Raw genomic sequence first — 22,216 nt, forward strand, 5'->3', positions numbered from 1 at the left:
AATTTGACCACCTAATCAATACAATAAGTCTTGTCTTTGTTGATTTACATTGACATGTTAACTAGAATGGTACATGTTTTGCCTTGTATATAGGCGTCATCAGCCATTGCCTTAACCTTGAAATAAAATCAGGCACCTGATTTACATATAAATGAAATAACACTAATTTTTTTAAAACCTTGGAGAGACTTGAACTAAAATTAACATATGATAAAAGACTTGTATAATGTTGGTTTTAAAGATATTGCAATGAGTGAGGAGTTTACAATAATTGGTAAAAGTATTTGCAATATTGACATTAGAAGGCTACTATTATAATTAAAATGAACAAAGCAACAGTCTGTTATAAACAAGTGATAAGATTGCTATACAGTTATGTTTTTTATTTACCTGAAACTGTTAATTGAATATTTAATTGCATTAAAATTTGTTCCATTAAATTTTCGGCGCGCTGCATGATTACTGTGTTTCCCTGCAAACTATGTTATAAAACTTGGAATGCTTTTCCGTAACTCACGTATAAGTGAAGTCATGCTGGAAAGCAAATTCTGGTGTCTTAATACACTGGATTCGATCTTATACCTTGCATCTCGCATATACGTTGTATTGGTACAGTATATTGAAATTCCAGCCAGTTCAACAGGGTCACATTCCATTTAGCTCATTAGGTCTGGAAATATTCTAGGATTTGGAATTACCTACCTGCCTTTTACGAAACAAGGAGAGAGAGCTACTGCGACTAAGATACGGGGAGGATTACAGGAGACAATTCAACCTTGAGCTGAGAGCAGGCTTTCATGCAATTCCATATTAAAAATTAGGGTGTGTGATGTATGTGATGGTGGAGACACATGTGGAAATTCAATGTAAGTGTTGTATCATATTCTAATATTCTGTTTATCAAGTTTTTCCTTCTTGCTCTATCCTATACTTGACTAAATAAATGAAATGTGAAGTTTAATAGTAATATAATGTTTTGCTTTTAATTGTCTCCAGACCTAACGTCAGTTCCCGAGCTCAGTATTATGGAATATGTTTCCTAACACTGTTTATACTATCACGAGAAGACATGGACTTGGCTGTTAATCTCATCAACTTATATTTTTCTTTCTTCAAAGCCTGCCTGAAGAGGGTAAGTATCTAATAATAGCCTTGTGTAGTGGCCATAAAGTTAGTTTTTCTTTCTGAATGTCCATAGTGTGCAAAAGGGGGGTACCAGTAAAGTAAGATCTACCTACCGAGTGAGTTGGCCGTATGATTAGGAGCACATGGCTGTGAGCTTGCATTCGGGAGGTAATGGGTTTGAACCCCACTGTCAGCAGCTTTGAAGATGGTCTTCCATGGTTTCCCATTTTCACACCAGGCCACAGCTGCTTCTTTTCCACTCCTACCCCTTTCCTATCCCATTGTTGCCATAAGACCTATCTTTGTCGGTGCAACTTGAAAAAAAAAAGAACCACTTAAGAGCAACAAAATGTAATGAAGACAAATATTCGTCTTCCATCGTCTCCTTTCCTCACACTGTCAATTCTCCATCCTCTCCATCCAAATAGAGTAGTATACTCAGTTTCAGTTCCTAATATGCTGTTGTGCATATTTGTTGATGATGATGTTGTTTAAGTCATCAGTCCATAAACTGGTTTGATGCAGCTCTCTGTGCCACCCTATCCTGTGCTAACCTGATGATATCTCTCCATTATCGTTAGCCTTTTGCAAGGGTTTCTACTAAGTTCAGAGGTAAGCTAGCATGTTTGAGATCGTTGGTGAACGATCACCGCCAGGTGTTCTGTGGTCCGTTCTGCTCCCGGAAGGACCCAGAACATGGCTACATGAGATATGCGATGTTTGTGCATATGTAGAACATGGAAATCCAGCTGGAGCTGATGGCGAGCAACAGTGACACGTGTTTGTTAGACATTTTTACAAATTGTCAAATCGTATTTAATTATCCTCCTGATCAATACGTAATGTACATCTAGTTAAGATGAGCTTTTAATTAGTCATGTTTTAACCCAACATAGGGTCATCCTCAGTAAAATACATTATAGTGATCTAAAATACATTAGACACACGATCGTATACAGTGCTTGTTAAAAAGAGTTTTTCTTTAAAAATCATGATAAAATTAAAATATGAGGTCATGATCGTTACACAAGTTTTTGTACTGGAGGTCTTTTTGTTGTAACTTCCTCACTGCCTCTTGATGCAATTCAAATATATCTGTACACTGTTGACTCTCAATTATTTTGTTAAGTCAGAGGCTAACATTATGTGAGTTGCTAGTGAAGTTGAACCATCTGATTCATAATCTGTAATGTGGATAATGAAACCAATTTAAGAATTAAAAAAGAATTGTAACCAACAGGAAAACCAAATTAAAAAGAACTGTAACCAACAGGAACATTTAAAGCAAGTTTTTTGATGACGAAAATAACTTACGTTGTGTGGCCCGCTTGACCTTCCTGTGTTTGCTGACTGCGGAGTCCAGCTCTCGATTGACGCTCCCGCAGTCGAGTTTTGTGATCTGCTGTTAGGAGGAGGTGGAGTAGGGAAATGGGTTGGAACTTGTGGGAGTGTGGGAGTAGTAACTGAAATTAAATACGGAAATGATGCAGAAACCAGGAAAGACAAGTTTAGGAATGAAAAAGTCTGAGAGGAGGTGGTAATTAGTGATGGGATATTTGATTCATTTTACTGAATCGATTCATTTGATTCCACTCACGTTACTGAATCGATGCAGTGATCCAATTCACGGCACATTAGTCACCGTTCATTGCACCTGTGTACTGTATACTGATACGACAGCAGCAACAACATTCAATGCTTGCTGAATGAATGAATGAATGAATACCGATCTGCATTTAGGGCAGTCGCCCAGGTGGCAGATTCCCTATCTGTTGCTTTCCTAGCCTTTTCCTAAATGATTTCAAAGAAATTGGAAATTTATTGAACGTCTCCCTTGGTAAGTTATTCCAATCCCTAACTCCCCTTCCCAGTTTGTCCTCTTGAATTCCAACTTTATCTTCATATTGTGATCTTTCCTACTTTTATAAACGCCACTCAAACTTATTCGTCTACTAATGTCATTCCACGCCTTCTCTCCGCTGACAGCTCGGAACATACCACTTAGTCGAGCAGCTCTTCTTCTTTATCTCAGTTCTTCCCAACCCAAACTTCGCAACATTTTTGTAACACTACTCTTTTGTCGGAAATCACCCAGAACAAATCGAGCTGCTTTTCTTTGGATTTCTTCCAGTTCTTGAATCAGGTAATCCTGGTGAGGGTCTCATACACTGGAACCATACTCTAGTTGGGGTCTTACCAGAGACTTATATGCACTCTCCTTTACATCCTTACTACAACCCCTAAACACCCTCATAACCATGTGCAGAGGTCGGTACCCTTTATTTACAATCCCATTTATGTGATTACCCCAGTGAAGATCTTTCCTTATATTAACACCTAGATACTTACAGCCAGACATGTAGGTAGCCCATGAGCATCAACTAGAAAGACCTGCATCAGGTGCCTACGGATGCCACACAACATCACATCACCAAGGAACATTTTTTTCAGTATTTTGTTTTATTTTTGTATTTATACATGCTCCTAAACAATGTTCTAAGTTTTCTTTAATTTAAGGTTCAAATGTTTTTCATTTTCTAAATTCATTAAAATTAACTTATTTTGATTTATTTTATTTTTATGTTTGAAATTTAAATTATTTCATATTTAGTTCATTAATTATTTATTTAACTTCAGTTATTCTATTTATTGTATTTTAATGTTAACTATTTTAATTATGTTGTTTACCGGGCGAATTGGCCGTGTGGTTAGGGACGCGCAGCTGTGAGCTTGCATCCGGGATATACAGGAGTGGATTTGAACCCCACTATTGGCAGCCCTGAATATAGTTTTCCGTGGTTTCTCATTTTCACATCAGGCACTTGCTGGGGCTGTACTTTAATTGAAGCCACGCCCGCTTTGTTCCCACTCCTAGCCCTTTCCTATCCCATTGTTGCCATAAGACATATCTATGTCACTGCGACGTAAAACAAATTCTAAAAAAGTTCTTTTGTTTATTTGAGATTGAAACATAATGTGGTTAAGTGAAAGGGAGAGTCTGGAACTATAACTTTGCCTCCCTCTAACAAGGCACTAATAAGTAAAATAAATGAATAGTTTTGTGTTTTTTAGTTTGACTGTGGTAAGAAACTGGATGTTTCATTTCAAATAGTGAAAATTTTCCACACAAATATTGCTTGTTGAGATATGAGCTGATCCCAGTAACAGCTGATGAATTCTTGTTTAGGGTGACATTGACACTCGCCTTATGAGTGCCTTATTGATGGGAGTCAATAGAGCATATCCATTTGCGAAGGAGAAATTGGTGGGGATTGAAGAGCAGATTGAGACTGTGTACAAGGTAGTTCACATTGCCAGCTTCAATGTCAGTGTGCATGCCCTTCGTCTGCTCTATCAGGTTGCTGACTACACCAGTGCTGTATCTGACAGGTGAGTTTTCCATCCATGTCTTTCAGTCTTTTCAGTGTTTATCTAATTACAAAAAATGGAAAATAAACCCTGGATATTTTTACAAACAAATTATAACCAAAAGTTAGAGCTGAGGGTCTTACACGTTTGGTACATTTGCATGTGAAAATAAGCTGTCCTCCTTGCCTCTTACGCCTGGCAACACTGAGGGATATTCCGCGCAGTAGAAAGATATGCATTTGTTGTTCAGAATAATAACATCATAGGTCTGTTAAAACCTGTAACGTAATTGTTTACTAGGCTCCTGGAATTTAACACTGTAGTTGACACAATCACAGGCAAGGGGTGCTGTACAGCATTCTAATACCCTTGGAGATCACAGAAATCCCCAAGATGGAGAGATAACACAACGTACTGTTATCCTCTCATTCCTGTTGCCAATATGCGCACTTCCCTTAATTGGTTAATGCATGTGGTGTTTTGCATACATTAAAGAACTGCAAGTTAAAATGAATACCAGTAAAGAAAAGCAACTACAATAATTTACTGTGAGAGAAAAACTGAAGGTTATTGCTGAAGCAGAAATAATAGGAAATCGTGTTGCAGGTGGAAATTACGACATAGACAAAGGCCACATTTCAGACAGGAGGAATAAGAAAGATTTATTTTCCAAAGGTAACCCCAACAGAAGAGCATTTCATGGCAAGAAACCGTGCTGGCCGATGCTTGAAGAAAAGTTACTGGAATACATCATGAGCAAACAACAGCTTGTTACACCATATCTACAGAAATGCGCAAACTCGACACAATTCAGTTTGTCAGGGAAAACAACATTGAAGATTTCAAAGCAAGTCACTCATGGACTGAAAATATTTTTACTGGTATAATTGATTAAGTTTGCATCATCATTCTACTATTCCTCAACGTCCACATTTGTACATTGAGAAGGATACTGAATTTTCAGCATTTCATTGTGTACTTGTGAAAAAAATTTGTGTGTCACGAACTTCCATCATAGGCTAATAGCATGATGGGGTGGCCACACCCAAAGGCATTTTAGAGCTACTACCAGCATTTGATAAAGCTGCTCTTAACATGGAGTACAGATGCCTCTTGCAGCTGCCCCTAACCTGGCAACAGATGCTGCAATGTGATAGAGTATGGAAAAATACTGGAAATATAACAAAGACCAAATTCTGACCTCCATTGACCTGAAGAAAACATATGCTTGTATTCCCAAAGATAGGATTTGGTTGGCCCTGGAAGAAAACCAGAAGGTACCACATAAAATGATCCAGATGAAAAGAGATATGTCCAACAAATGTACCTGTAAAGTTCGGACCAAAGTAAGAGAGAGGGAGAATTCGAAGTTAGAATGAACTACTTTCTACCAGTCTTGACGTATGGAGCCGAAACTTGGGTAACGACCGAAGCAGAGGAAAGTAAAATCCAGGCAAGTGAGATGAAATTCCTAAGAAGTACCGGTATGCTGGCCGAGACAAGACAGGACCAAATACAAAACATGGAAATACGAGGAACACTGAAGTGTATGCGGAATGGAAGATAGAGTAGAATGATAGAGGAATTTATAAATTGTGCATCTACACATACCATTCAGTCTGGTGTCTGTCTGGAGTGAGTGAGTCTTGAATGTGATAAATGCATGTGAAAGTAAGCACAACGAGACAGTCACGAGTCCGCATGTTTTGGTACGTGTTACAGTACAATCGTGAGTAAAAACGGTGTTGATCGACAACTCAAACATGAATGGACTTGAGATTATTTGTAAAATGCAGTGGAACTTTGTTAGTACGTTTTTTAAGGAACTGAAAAATTTGGACGTGAAATATGGGAAAAACGTACTACAAAAAATGCTATTTACGTGTTAAAAACAAGAACACAGCATGGACGTGGATGTGCATGTTAAATCGCCAACCTTAATAATTAGTTACATGCACTACTTTAGTCAGAACAAACATGTTATCAGCAACTTACTCGGGGAAGAAATAACAACGTAAAAACGAAAATGAATTGCTGTACCTCTTTACTGTAATGTATTCCAACTGCTGCACATTACACAGCACACTATAATGTATTTATAAATAAATAAATAAATACTGCACATTACACAGTTTTGAAAAACATATCCAGAGTGGACTGGCTTTTCTTTTATTCAAGTTTACATAGAACCGAATCCATCTTAATCACTAAAGCCATGTCATCATCATCGGCAACAAAACTGATGTTGTGTCACACCCCCCCACTCGCTACAATAACACATCGAGATACATGACATAATCACAAATACCTACTTCACTTACCTCTCTTCATAAATTGCCATGGATGGACTGGAACAAACTAAGACAGTTCGGAGCTGGACCCACGCGTAGATAAAAAGGGGAGAGAAGGACAGAAAGGCAAGAAGAACCCATAACCCCCATGAATAAAAGAATGGATTAAAAAAGGGGGGTTTATTATCAACACACAATACTAAAATGAAAACAAGAAAATGGGATGCTGCTTTGAAAGGTTACTTGCATAAGTGCAGGCAAAATGCATATTGAGTAGGACCATGTTCAACAACATACAGTAGAACCTCGATTATACGTTCCCGGAAACTACGTTTTCCCGTATTATCCATTCAAATTACGTGGTCCTGTGAGCATCCTAATTAAATCATGTTGTAAATATCCTGCATTATCCATTCCTCGAAGAAACTATTTCCCGTATCAACCGTTCAGAAATTTCAGTCCCATCAACACTAAATCCTCGATCTCGCGTTTTTCAAGAAACTGTATCTCACGAAAGGTGTTAACTTAGCATCGCATGCGGGTGGTATGGTTTAGAGAATCTAAATCATAAAGCAGAGTGTGTCCACAGCAATTGGAAGGAGACAGAGCTCATTTAGACAGCTCTACTTGAAGACGGAAGACATATTTCTTTTTTTGTGATGTTTAGCCAAATTGTTGATGGTTCATTCATTCCCGGATTTTCCGTTTTCCCGTGTTGTACGTTTTTTTCGGTGGTCCCTTCAAAAGCGGAGAATCGAGGTTCCACTGTAGTAGGTTTCTGTATTTCTCGGCGAGAGTGCACACAGTCACCCAATTCAATTCAGTACGACCACATACAAATACAGACTTGTTCCAAAAATGCATGAAAATGTGACGTAGAACACGTTACCAAAGGAACCAGAAAATGGAACCACCATGGGATAAGATAATCGTATAAATACGAACCGCACACATATCAAAAGTTAGTATTCCCATGCTCCGAACGAGTGTCAACTCAATGCTAGTGCGTCACAACAACAATGCAAAAGCACAGCCTCCCAAAGGAGCAGAATCAGTATTCAAGAAGATATTGCCACAGTTACAAAAACAAAATGCAAGCGCCGACAATAGAGCAGATAACGGCCTAGAAATATAAAATAGCAATTACGTAGGCCCAAACTGGCCAAGTAAAATGAAAGCAGAAAAAAAAAAATTTACGAGATACGGAGAGTACTATAAACAGCAGACAGCACAGGCACGCACACAGACATACGGACAAGAACAGAGGCCCAATAAAAAATCGACCCAGACTAGGTCGGCGTGTCAAGGCACGCGATGTATACGTTCGTGCAAGATGGCGATGAATATAATGGACTCACGAGCTTTGTTCGAACACCACAAAAACAATGCTTGACCGCCGCAACAAAAAAAAAAGGCAGGGTTGATCCAAATATAATCGTAGCAGTCATAACTTTCGTCGACCCACTACCCAGGATATTCAAGTTGCCTCACGTGGACAAACATGGATTAAACTCCATAGCGTCAAATCATACAAAATACCAATGCTCAACCATGATTCAAAACAACGAGAAAACAGAAGTGCATGGTTTCAAAACCCACAAACACACAGACCAAAACAAACGGATAGGTAGATACTACTCTCTGCTCTTGCACATGTGCACACAAACAAAGAAAGAAAAATCTAAAATACACGCAAAATAAATTAACTAAGAGCCCGCAAAGACAGGTAATAAAAGACTACGGAAATGCAGTCACATAGAATCGTTCTTGTAACTATGGCACGTGAAATAAAATAAAATGAAATACCTGGGAGCAGCTAATGGCGACTACAACAATCAAGGAGAAGTAAAAATAAAGGAAGTGCATCACCGAGGCAGGTTTGGTGCGGCACAAGTGTCATATTGTGTCAATTGCTTCTAGCGCTTTTGAAAGTGTAGGCAGAGGTGTGGATTCTGGTTCGTCCTCTTCTTCACTTCCTTCCTGTTGCCTATCGGCTATCTGCTGATCGAGAATTTAGTCAATCGTTAGAGACTGACAGACCACAACACCGTCATTACTGTCTATATAAGCATCAGACCTTATGTTGTCGGCTATCTGTCATTGCAAGGTTTCCGTTTATAGGCATGACGTCATCTGCAACAATGTAACAGAAACTGGCCGTGTTAAAACACTTCTTGATGGTGTTCGGTTCAGCTGAATCCCAAACAGATTTTACAAAATGCATCGCTTCCAGTACTGTTGTTTTCCTTGTAGTTGTTTGAAGAGATGCGAACCGCTTCTAAAGGAGCCGCTTCATGTATTTTTGTTTCATGCATTTGATGATGCCACATAAGGCGGCTAGTGCAGTTAACTGGGGAAAATAATTTCATGTTCTGTAGATACGCAGTGCCAGTGGGATGTGCTGCAAATTGGTCAACGAACAGCAGGAGATTCCTGTTCTGAGCACCCATTTTGCATCCAGCATGCGTAAATATTGCTCAAATATTGCAGTTGTCGTCTAGGTGTTTGCATTGGATGTGTACTTGAAAGGAAATGTTCACACGTTTCTAAAGCAGCGTGGACTTCTCACTTATCTTAATACCAAGCTCGATAGCTGCAGTCGCTTAAGTGCGGCCAGTATCCAGTATTCGGGAGATAGTAGGTTCGAACCCCACTGTCGGCAGCCCTGAAAATGGTTTTCCGTGGTTTCCCATTTTCACACCAGGCAAATGCTGGGGCTGTACCTTAATTTTTTTTTTTTTTTTTTTGCTAGGGGCTTTACGTCGCACTGACACAGATAGGTCTTATGGCGACGATGGGATAGGAAAGGCCTAGGAGTTGAAAGGAAGCGGCCGTGGCCTTAATTAAGGTACAGCCCCAGCATTTGCCTGGTGTGAAAATGGGAAACCACGGAAAACCATTTTCAGGGCTGCCGATAGTGGGATTCGAACCTACTATCTCCCGGATGCAAGCTCACAGCCGCGCGCCTCTACGCGCACGGCCAACTCGCCCGGTGTGTACCTTAATTAAGGCCACGGCTGCTTCCTTCCCACTCCTAGCCGTTTCCTGTCCCATCGTCACCGTAAGACCTATCTGTCAGATCAAAAATTAGATGGAAGGCTTTTCCGGCGTTTGCTCTATTAACCAGCGTTTCGTCTTAGGTCTGACACTAGACTCTTCAGAGTGGGATGTGTCAGACCCTACCCACTGACGCTGGGGTGTATGCAGGTGAACTTATCAGAAGCTTATTTATGAAGCACAGTCTGATAACTGCATACGGGAGATAAAACTCACTCCCCGTATGCAGTTATCAGACTGTGCTTCATAAATAAGCTTCTGATAAGTTCACCTGCATACACCCCAGCGTCAGTGGGTAGGGTCTGACACATCCCACTCTGAAGAGTCTAGTGTCAGACCTAAGACGAAACGCTGGTTAATAGAGCAAACGCCGGAAAAGCCTTCCATCTAATTTTTGATCTGATTTTTGATATGCTCTATTGGTGGAAAAGAATCTAATTCCCTCCATGGGAACTTAGAAAGACCTATCTGTGTCGGTGCAACGTAAAACAACTAGAAAAAAAAAAAAAAAAACTTTTGTTAATACCAGTGGAAACAACTTTTCCATTCCACTTTCATTGCAGCTCAACAGACTGTCGGTCTCCCTTTACTCATCCTTCCCTCATGACATTGTTCTCCTTTAAATTCCAGGTTTTTGTTAGGTAAGAGATGAAAAAAAAAAAAAAAAATAGCCTGTTTTGTCTGCATTGAAAACTTCATGAGGACTGTACTTTTTGAGAAGCTGAGGAAGTGTTGTACTTTTCACTGCTTCTACTGTATCAGTATTCACAGTAGCAGCCTTGCCTCACACGCATCCGTTCATCAGCTGATGCCAATTCTTGAACCGTTCGAAGCTTTAAAATCAGTGATGCCCATCTGTGCTGCTAAATTAAGGGCCTGTGCTCAAACCATGGTTTTGTTTATTGGCACGTTTGAAGCACAGGCTTACTTGAACCAACTCTATAACATGTATTCCAGTTCAGAATACTGTCCCTCTCACGCATGTTTCCTTTTGTCACTCGCTTTTTCTTCAAATGCACGTTCTATTTCCTTCCTTTTGCCAAGAATCTTGTTCATTGTAGACGGAGGAATATTCCACTTTCGCACTGTATCCACACGTTTCATGTGAGGATTACATTCTATGTCTTGATTATATTTCAGCTTATCATTGTTGGTTATCTGCCATACTTTCTTCTTTTTCTTTATGATAAGCACAATATACGAAATAAACTTTTATCATATCACTGAAATTCACAAGCAATGAGGTGAGAAAATTTGTGTCATACCATTGAGATGCTCCTGAGTACAATACAGTATAAAAGGTCACCAGATCTAGCAAAAGAAATTCCAACACTGACAAGAACAAAACAATCACTTGTTCGCTAGCTTAGAAGAAAATTTTTTTTAAACATTTAACTGAACAGAAAACTTCCATCTACTGTGTGTACTGTATTGACTACGGACACAAAAACTGAGCAGAATTTTGTGTGAAAGAATGAGTGTAAAATATTTACATTTTCTTGTGATTTATCTTAATACAATATTTCCTGTCTTACTCTTTAATATACATTTGTCCAATAGTACTTCATATTAGCACAATTGTAGTGAATAGTATGATTTTTACAAAGTGGTTTCAAATGAGTCATAGATTGAGCTAGTGGAGTGGTTGGTACTCAAAACTGGTTGTTTTCTGGTGTTGGTTTATCCGTTAATTCCTCAACTATACAACTACTGCCCTGTGGTGAGTGCTCTTGTGATGATGAATGTAAATAAAAGTGATACCCGAGAAAAATATCCTCCCCTATAAACCATGTGACCTTGCCACAGTGGGCAGGCTTGTGTGTCACAATGAAGCAGGTAGCCAAGTCGAAAGGGGAGTGGCAGCCTTTCTGAAGTTTCAAGGGCGGCAGTCGGGGTGATCGACTGATATGGCCTTGTAATAGTATTTAACATGATTTAGCTATGTTGATATCGCTACATGGCTGAAAGCAGTGGGAAATTACAGCTGTAACTAACTCCAGAGTATGTGCAGCATTCTTTCTGTGAAATAATTATGTACCATATTTACTCGCTTATAACACTTCCCTTAATTTTCAACTAGATATTGGTGGGGGGGGGGATGCAAAAACATCTTTCAGGTGACCAGGCATCAAGTGCACTATTTCAGCTAATGGTAAAATCCCATGATTCTGCACCACTGGACTTGGCTATACTCTTTTCCCCTACTCTGGATTTGTCAATGCCCTTCCAGCTTCTGAGATCTGCATCCCATGCAGCTGCATGTGGTATGTAATTAAGAAGCATCCAATACACAAGCAAGAGTGAAAATGAACAAGATAAAAAGTTTTACATTATCCTTCAAGTTGAATGTTTTAGCATATGCTGCAGAAAATGGAGTGAGAGTGGCGAGTTGTAAATACAAAGTGCAGCTGCCTATGATTTGTTATTAGCGTAATAACTGGAGAGATAAATTATTGGGAGCAAAGAAAACTAATTCCTTCTCCAGTGTGAAGAAAGGAAAATACACAAATGTGGACATGAAAGTTCTTTTCAAACAATAAATTTCATGACAGTTCTGTATTAACTTACAAACTCTTAGTTTTTAATTCTTAAAGAATTTTAGTTACTACCTTTCAATTACTTAGCAGAATAACGCTCACAATTTAAGAGAGAAACTTAGTCATACAAAATTGCTTTGGTACATGTTTCACCTTTTTATGGTCATCCTCAGCCAATTACAAAACATGGAAATGACATCCTAAAAGCTATTAATGAAATACGGTACAGTAATAAAACGAATAACATGTGTACATGAAAAGTTTTTAAAAGTGTTTTTTTAAATACATTTTTTCATACTCATTACCATAAATATTGAACAAATTCAGATTTTTTCAGTTTGTCAAACCTCTGTTCTTTTTAATTATGTGCATTTATTTTAATTTCCTATGAATACAACTAAAGATTTTTGAAAACTATTTCAATACCTATACTGGTATTCCTCTACCCAATGAAACGGTCAGTTTGCCTTAACACATTCTGGTCTAGACTTTAAAATCTCTACCTATCACTCTGATCTGGAGATTTTTTGTTCTTTTTCAAAATATTGTTTTACTTTTTAATCATTGCAGTTGACTTGATTTTGTATTTGATTGGATTGACTTTTTACAGTAATTTGTATATAAAGGTCAAGCATAGCTTCGTGTTTCTTATTTTTAAAAATAATGACCATGTTCTTACAAAAACATGTAAGTTTGACACAGAAAAATTGTTTATAGAATTTCCTGAAAACACATTTGTTGTATGATAATGTTTAAGACCATCTTTAAAACAACCGTGTTTCAAATACTTTGTTCTACATGCGATATGGCTGAAAATGATCTTTAAATAGGTCAAAACTAGTCCCGTTAAATGTTTATTTAATAAACAATATTTAATTTGTATTGAAAAGCTGGAATAACTCACTTATTATTTTATTTGGTTTAATTGAAGAATAAGCCGTACTACAGCATCGGTTGGTCCTGGGACTACATGCTCCACAGATAATTTTCACGTGGTGTTATTATCAGGCTGCATGGGAAGCTGTGCCACAAACCTCTGATATTGAATGGTTCATTACACTTAAAACTGTTGTAGCGATTAAATGGCTCATCTGGTCGGGGCAGTTCTGGTTTCAGTTTGTGTGTAAACGAACTAATGAATACAATGAAGAACAAACATCAATAACACACACGTAGTGATCTTATAACCAAAATGAACATTTTATTCGTAGACTACTAGCCAAATGAGCTCTTCGGCTCTCGATATATCACTTGTGATCCTTGCCCATGTGTGGTAGCATTAGAAAGCTGTCTCAGAGCCTGAGAGGACGATACCACAATAGTTACTCTAAGGGCCGGTTGCATAAAAGTTAATCTGAGTTCAACCACCCGAAACTGATTTCCAGTCAAGCTGAACTTAGAATTTTGGTTGTATGAACATTAATCCAAGATCATGTCTTCTTGATGGAAGATCAAATCTGACTGGTGAATTTTCTCAGATTAACCTGGTTGAACTAAGTTCAGCAGAAGGAATATAATTATTATTTTTGTGAGAAATAAATCTGTTTAGGTGTCTATGACATAATAACAAAGAAAAATAATAAATAGGCCTACTGTTGATTAAAGTAAAATGATAAGTAGGCCTAATGCTAATTGTAATTATTTGAACAATAATCCTACTATTAACAAGTTGTTTGTTCTCCACTGTTTTATGCTTGGGGCCTATAGGTTATGCTATTTTCAGATTTCAGATTACTCTGACGTTTCGTCCGAGAATGGAGAGTTTGAACTCCAAAGAGCTCCTCGCATGTTTCAACATAGAAGGAATCCCTTGTTAGAACTAAATGATCAACAATTTAAAATACGGTTTCGATTAGGAAAACGTGTAGTTGAAGAACTAGAACAAAGATTACATCTACAATTAAGGACACAAACTAAACGAAATCATGCACTGAATCCAATGTTCATGATCCTTCTCACACTAAAGATTTTACACAACTGGAAGCTTCCAAATAGTAATTGGAGATGTATTCAATGTAAATAAAGGAACTGCAAGTAGGACTATACACAAAGTCACTAGAGAGATTGCAGCTCTAAAACCTCAATTCATCAAGATGCCTGCTGAGGAGGGTGAAGTAAGAAGGACATATCTTTTTCCTCTTTCTTAAAATTTGCAGTACGCGTCTTCTTGTTACTCATCTTTCTTTTCCATTTTGCGGCTTTGTTTACGTATCGCAGACAAATGAATGTCGAATGGCGTCGAGAATTGTCGATCGTTTCTATCTAAATCGCATGTTCGATACAACTCGATTCGATACAATCGCAATTATCTCTCTTGTTTAGCAATGTTGTCAACTCTGTTTCGTCGACCTTAGATCAAACCTGAACTTGGTTCAGTGATCTCAGATTAGTGTTATACAACTCACACAGAGAAAAGAACGAAGTTCATTTCCGATCTTCGATTAAAACTGAACTACAGTTAGCGATTTTTATGCAACCGGCCCTAAGAGTCATAGGCCTAAAGTGGAGTTAAAATGGGAATTTAAAAAAATCTTCATGGGCGACGTCACAGAAACGCAGTGAAACAGTTCCTAACCTGTCCCCATCTATATATTTTTTAAAATTTTGAATGTCAAACGCTATGAGCAAACACTAAATATTTACTAGGTTGTAAGGATTTCTATGAGTGCAGTGTCCAAAATGATACTCCAACCACCACATCTCCATATTGTGCAGCCATGTTTAGAGAGTAGTGCCTTCTTAGATAGAAACGCTCATGCATAGTTTGTTCCCAATTTTTAATGTCTTGTTGAACTCTACTGTGGGCTGTGCTCACAGTGTGACTGAAATATAATTTCTACCGCTGCAGGCTATGTTCTCACTTTCGAGGGAATTATTTGTGTTCAAATGTTCCAGCTTGCTGTAGGGGTTCTTTTCTGTGTAAAACTGAGACAGTTGATCAGCTGAATAACTTAAAATAGTTACAATTAGTAACATTATGCTGTGACTGTTGGTCACGTTCAACATTACGAAACATGTCTCCGTACGTCATTCATTAAATATCAAAATGAAGATAGGGCCTTTCAATGAAGTGTTCAAAGCACAATGCAGTGTAACATTGAGCACATTTGACTATAGCCTCATCAGTGCACTTACCATCTTCAATGTTGTACCAAATGTCAGAGCATAACGTTGCTAACTGCAACTTCTTGTTTGATCAAATGCGTTATTTTAAACAAAAAAGAACCCCACAGCCATTTTCAGCTATTTCAAGCTTTCCTACGAATTTTCTTGCAATTCAGAGCATTCAGACACAAAAATTCCCTCTTTAGACTGGAATGTGTTAAATAATTACAGTACTGTGTTGTTGCATCAGATTACCAGTGTTTGAAACAGATTTTCTCAAAATTCAGCAAATTCAATCTAACAGCTTAAAATAGCAAATACTCAGTTTTCAAGCGAGGAACTTCTGGTTTCCAAGAAAATGATCATTATATTATGTATTGTCGCATATCGAGATATATGGAGGTCACAGCCATGATTGGACCTGACGGATGGCAGAACACCCTATGATGATGATGATGATGATGATGATGATGATGATGATGATGATGATATGTACTATCAAAATATAAAAGTCGTGCGGTTAGGAGTGCACGGCTGTGAGCTCACATCCGGGAGATAGTGGGTTCGAACCCCACTGTCGGCAGCCCTGAAGATGGTTTTCCGTGGTTTTCCATTTTCACACCACAGCCACTACCTTCCCATTCCTAGGCCTTTCCTCTCCACTCGTCCCCATAAGACCTATCTGTGTCGGTGCAACGTAAAGCAAAAAAAAAAGCAAAATATAAAATAAACAGTAAATAATTTTTTTGCTATAAGGTGCAATTTGCTGGTGATTGCCACATACTCCTGATATTATAAGCAATTACAATTAGTAATTGAGGGAACGCTTTATGTATTTGAAATCTTAATTTTTGAGACAGTATTAAATAATGTGAGCCTCCCCCTTATAAACATTTTGAACTGGCCTGTGAGCCCTAGAATATCTGTGTCAATGGACTGCTCGACATACCGTTTTAAACTAATGTAGGCCGCGCGCAGTATCTCCTAGCTCTGTTTGGTCGCGCATGCGCAGGCCTACGACCAGGCAAACTTGCCCGCTCCTTGCTTGCCGACGCGAGAGTCAGTTCGCTTCAGTCCGCCATGTCGAACTGGTGTGGTTTTGTGTCCGGCGTCATGGAGTCGTGGTGTACCTGGAATCCTCCGTAATCTTCACGTTAACGGGGATTTTCCCCGTACGAACTAGTTGAAGACCTCCTGCCTTTTCTTTTGAGCATTTTTTTTTTTTGGATTTATTTTTCGTCTGGATACTTCACAACGAGGTCTGGATGCTGGCGGTGTGACTGTTTTTCTTCATCAACAATGTCAGGTTATAATTCTTCTCATTTCTTCATCACCAAAGGTATGTACCAGTGTTTGACACACTTTAAACGTCGTCCTGAAGAGGATTTTGATATTTTCGAAGATTTCTGGAAAAAAAATAATAATAATAATAATAAATATTTGGACTTCGCCGTTAAATTAATTCCTATTTGCGTGTGTGGTATCGAAAATCTGAAAAACAGTTTCGGCAGCTAATCACAGTAATGTGGAAGGTTCACCATGAACTAAATTGGAATTATTAATCTAAAATTTTACTGATCTACTTTTGGCACTTCCAAATTGTAACCTTCTTTGTAAACCAAGGTACAGTCTCCAAGGTACCGAGCTTTACCTTTTCGGCTTTCTGTTTGCTTCCCTGTGTTTTGTTTTCTAATTTGTTTGGTATGTTTTCTTCTCCCCTCCCCCTTCTGGGGTTTTTGGGTGAATTAAATTATTTTCTCTAGCCTGTTTTCCTCCGTGTTTTTGGTGGCGTTGCTTTTGTTTTCTGGTTTCCTTGTCAACGGTTCGTGTGTGGATTGTTGTCGGGTTAAGAGTTGTCTGGCGTGTTGAGCCTGTGTGGATCTTGAATTATATATATTTCGGGGTTGAGTGTATCGTTTACTGTTTAAATTAATTTATTTATTTTCTCCTCCTTTTATGTTGTGTTACCATTTCCTTGCCCCGCGTGAGGAGGTATTTTAACGTAAAATTCTGTTTGTCTTGGAAACTGTCCTTGGTGGAAACTGAACGATTTCAAATTTGGTAATTATGAGAAGCGACCGCGTTGAAGATCCATTTTATGGAATAATTGTTAACTTAATACTTTCTTAAATTTATTTAACTATCCGTGATCGATCACATTTAATTTAAAGGTAACATTTATGTAAGAAAGTCTATTGGTTTTCCGTTGTTTTCTGATCACATTTAATTAGGTACGGAGGTCACCCTTTCTTTCTTGTTGTTTTCATTAAGTTCTCTATTTATTATCTGTTAAAGAGTATTTATTTTTCATTAATTGTTATTTAGTAATGAATTAATTTTCTTTTAAACCCCACCTGGGTATATTCTAATTTATTTTACTTATTGTTAATTTCCTTTTCCATTTTTCAACCTTACGTTGATTTTATTTACATTTTGGCATTACGTTTTAAAATAAACTTAGGCTTTATCATCTTAATGACTTGGTTTGTTACCTACCTTTTGCCCTTCCATTAAATTTCTTCAACCTTATTGAAGTGTCGGTTTTCATTCGCCACGTTCGGTGGAGCACTGCCACCGTTTTTCTTGTGCGTTTATTTCCACGGCCTTTAAGTCGTCTTCCTCAGCTGTTTCCGGTAAGTTTTTCTTTGGTTTCTTGTTTTTTTAATATTGTGACTGTACTTTGTTGTTGCTCTTCTTGTGCCCATCTTCTCCCTCGTGTTCGCTATAACTCCCATTTTGGGGCGGACACGCTAACAACCTTCTCACCAGGGTCTCTCTCTCTCTCTCTCTCTCTCTTCCTCTCTCTTCTTCTCTCACCCTGGTGGGTAAGGTTATTCACCTCATCACCCCTAGGTGGTACCGGGGTCCTAGAGGGTGGTGAGCGGTGAGAGTGGTATCAGAGCGGTGGTTGTTTGTTGTTCCACTGTTGTTGCTCTGCTGCCTAATCTCTGTTGTTTCTGCCTTGTGCAGCCTAATTTTCCTCCCTTTCTACCCTTGCTTGGTGCAGTGCTGTAGTGAATATGTTGGTGAATGAAAATCAAAGACTTAAGAAACAAAAAGTGTTATTGTCAATAACTATTGTAAAAGGAAATGCAAGGATCTCGTGTAATTCCCTATGTTATTTGTTTCATGTACCTGTGTTTTGGAGTTCCCTGTTGCTTTCAACTGTGTTTATGCTGAGCTGTATGGACTTATCTACTTGCTGATTATGATTTTGAAACCCTTCGGGTACCTGTGCTGTGAATTCTGCTTCTGTCTTGCTGTTTCGAGGTGACCTGTAAATTTTTTCTTCCTTTTTCCTGGCGGATTTGGTGAGTGACTGCATGTAATTAATTATTCTGGGTTGGTGGAAGTTGTAATTATTGAACAACTTGTAATAGAGTATGACTTGGTTGACTCAGGGCTACTGGTGTACTACCGCTTGGTACATGTCCTGTATTATGCGTACTGGCTGTCAACCTTGTATTTTTGCTGCCTACCTGCATACTGTGGTTGCGATTTCGGTGGGAATTAATCTGGTTTTATCGTGGAGAGTTTTTCTGATCATTATGTTATGTGAAGGTTGCTCGGTTGCTTTTGGAGAGTGACATAGTGTGTCCTGGGATCACTTTATTGTGTTAACTGTTCTGGCCTTGCTTTGGGCTCCGAGACTTAGTGTTGTTATTATCATTTCTAGCATATTTCCTGTATGGTACCTCGGTGGTGTACATGCTAACCGTTTATTTGTCTTCTAAATTTAATACCTTCTTACTGCGTTAACTCTGGTGTGTGATTCTGATTATAATTTGACCTGGCCACTAAGCATGTCCAAATATGTCTACTTATATGTGTAAACGGTTATGTGCTGAAGTGTACGGTGATGTGTTATGCCCTTTCATGGTTTTGAACTGTGACCTGGTGTTTTGGCGTTGATGGTCGTATGTGCTTTTCATTTAATTGGGACTGTGTGGGTAAAGTTATTTGCCCCTACTAACTTATGGCTAACCTCTGTTGTTTCCATGCCAGTAACCGTTCTTGGCTGTTAGTAGCTGATAATCTAGTGGACAACATCATGGTATTTTGAAACTTTTCAAGCCTGTAATGTTTCTGTGCTCTTTGGTTGTTTTTTAATTTGGAAAATGCTTAACCTTACTCGTCTATTGTTATTTCTTTAAATTTGGTTTAAGTTTCTGTTATCTGAAGTGTAGTTGGCTTTTAGTGTGGCGTTAAATATGCACCCTTGTGAGATCATGTCTGGTTTATTTGACCTGTTACTAGAGACGTGTTCCCATCCTTGTGTGGAATTTGGTATATTGAATCTGCCTATATGATGTGCTTCAATCATTACCGAGCTTTGTGTGTTTGTGCCTTGGCTGAGTGCTGTGTGTTGTTGGCTTGAGTGTCTTTTCATTTCATCATCCCATCCGTGAATATGTATGTATGCCTGGTCTTGGTTTGTGATTGGAGTTATCCTTTCTGTCAACTGTTTTTGAGGCAGTTATCAGTTATGGTTGGGCCATGTTGGCCGGTATTAGGTTGGGATAACTGGATGGCCTTGTGCCTGAGCTATTATAGTTTTAACTGGTTTTTTTTTCCTTCCTGATTTTTGGTCGACCGTGTTTCACTATTTCTGGTGTGTCGTGAACCATCTTCCTCGTGTAACCTATCAACTAGTTCAAGGATATTTATCTGGTGTCTGGGCCACTTCAAGTTTTGCTACTCGGAACTTGCCTTGCTGTGTAGTAATTAATCTGACTGACCTTTTCTGAACTACTGCTTTGGATTTCATCCTGCTGTAAACATTACTTGGTGGTTTAGTGTTTCTTATGCCCGATTATTCACTCCATTTTGGTATCGTGCACTGCCATGGTAATTATAGGCCTAGAATATGTGTTGTCAAAATTTTGTTAACCTATTGGTACTTATCTAATTCCTTTGAGTTGTGGGTTCAAGTATTCCTTACCATATCTACTTGTCGGGTCTTGTGTTGTTGTTGATGATCCTCTGCCTGAGGGGTGGTATATGCCCTTTTGAACCTTCATTGGGATGGCTTTGGACATATGTAAGGTGGTTGTGTTGTGACGGTACCGTGGATTATTTTTGGGGATTTATTTTGGGGTGGCATGAGAACTTCACGGCATGTTGTTGAGGATGTTTGTGTTCCTTTAATCCCTTTGTGGAGCTGACGCATGTCCGGTGTGGTTTGTCATGGTTGGGTTATTCTTTTGTGTTGTATTATTTGGTGATGTTGGCACCTTGGTATGGGCAGTGTTCGTGTCTGTCTTTGATTTACCTCCGTGTTCTGTGGATATGGCCATTTCTTCTACATGAATCTACTACTCTCAGAATTAGCTTGTTGGTTTTCAGTAATGTGTCTGTTTGGTTTGCTCGGGTTTTTCTTTCCCTGTCTCCATGCATTTCCTATTGATCTGATGTCGTGTCTGTAATTTCTTCATCTGTAAAGCTCATTTTAATTTTACCTACCACTCTATGGTGTTTCATTGTTCACAGTGGATCTCTTGTGTCTGTTGACTTTGGTGTTTGTCATCTCACCGTGCTCTGGGTTTACTACTCTGGTATGGGACGGAGTAGTGCTCCCTTGGTCGGTACTGGAATCTTCCTGCGAGTAGATTATGGGGTCTTCTTGTAGAGTACTGCCTTCTTCATGCTACTGTGAGCATTTTCCATGGACTCGCCTCGTATTCCGCCACTTATGTTTTATTTGCTTGCTCTCCTGGTGGATAGGAGAAAGTACCTGTGGCCGTATTGGGACAGTGTGATGGGAAAGTCACGTATGTGTAGACCGGGTAATGCCGAGACCCTATTGGGTATCCGGTAGTGTACGTTGTGTGCGTCATTGCTCGATATTTTCCATTTTGGTCTTCCGATCTGAGGTTTTACTTTGCCTTTTAATTTGATTGGCTGGCCATTGTGAAATTAATTGTATTTAAGGTTCTGTGTAGTAGGTTGGTTACTGATTCCAGATTGTGTTCCCTCCTGTGATTCTTCTATCCCTATTTCTGTTCCGTTAATTCCAGGTTGCTTATTTGTGACTAATGATGTGTGCGGTTGCTTGGTGTTGCTTGGCTGATTTGTTGTCGATGACAGACTGTTCGCGAACCCTCCATCTGGATACCTTAAGAAGTCTCCAACAGGTCCAGTCAATCCTTCCCTTGCTCTAAACATGTTAACCCTTTTAAGCCTTGGATTTTCCATATTTAATATCCTAACTCTGACTTCTTGAAGCTGGATTTATCTATTGCGTTTTGGTTTCTTGTCCTCACTCTTATTCAACTAGGTGGTGTATTTTGATGTGGGAAGTTGAACCTGTATTTGAAATTTTTTTTGCCCTAATGCTCTTGTCAGTGCATCTTGGAATCTGTTAGTGATTGATTCTTCACTGTGTCTTAGCCCTGTATCTACTAAATTCTAACCTTGGGCTTAACCTGCTTTCATTGGAGTATGCCTGTGTAATGACCTTTGTCTAGATGAAAAACCTTCTCGACCTATGTCATATTTATTTATGTTTAGTTAGTGGTGGTAAGCCGTTGTACTGTGGTGATGGTACTTGTGGACTAGGTGTTGTTTCACTCAGAGTTTCTGATCTGAACTTCTCTGGAAAATTGCTTTTTGGCACTGAGGTCATGGCACCTTATGTTGTGGTTGATGCTCTTGATTATGGGTTGTTGTTTTTGCGGTGATTTTAATTCTGGGTATTTGATTGTTAACCGAATCGAGTGTCGAAGTTTGAGG

The 22,216-nt window shown here is 38.8% G+C and overlaps 1 protein-coding gene across 1 annotated transcript in view; it reads left to right on the forward strand.

Moving 5' to 3' along the window:
• The window catches only part of LOC136874214 (CCAAT/enhancer-binding protein zeta), a 129,956-nt gene that overhangs the window by 18,516 nt on the left and 89,224 nt on the right, over positions 1-22,216 (forward strand). The window contains exons 6-7 of the mRNA XM_067147859.2: positions 997-1,132; positions 4,313-4,515. Of these exons, the coding sequence (XP_067003960.2) occupies positions 997-1,132; positions 4,313-4,515 (339 nt within the window). The remainder of the gene's footprint in view (positions 1-996; positions 1,133-4,312; positions 4,516-22,216) is intronic.

Source organism: Anabrus simplex, chromosome 1 (genome assembly GCF_040414725.1).
Source record: "Anabrus simplex isolate iqAnaSimp1 chromosome 1, ASM4041472v1, whole genome shotgun sequence".
NCBI lineage: Eukaryota > Metazoa > Arthropoda > Insecta > Orthoptera > Tettigoniidae > Anabrus > Anabrus simplex.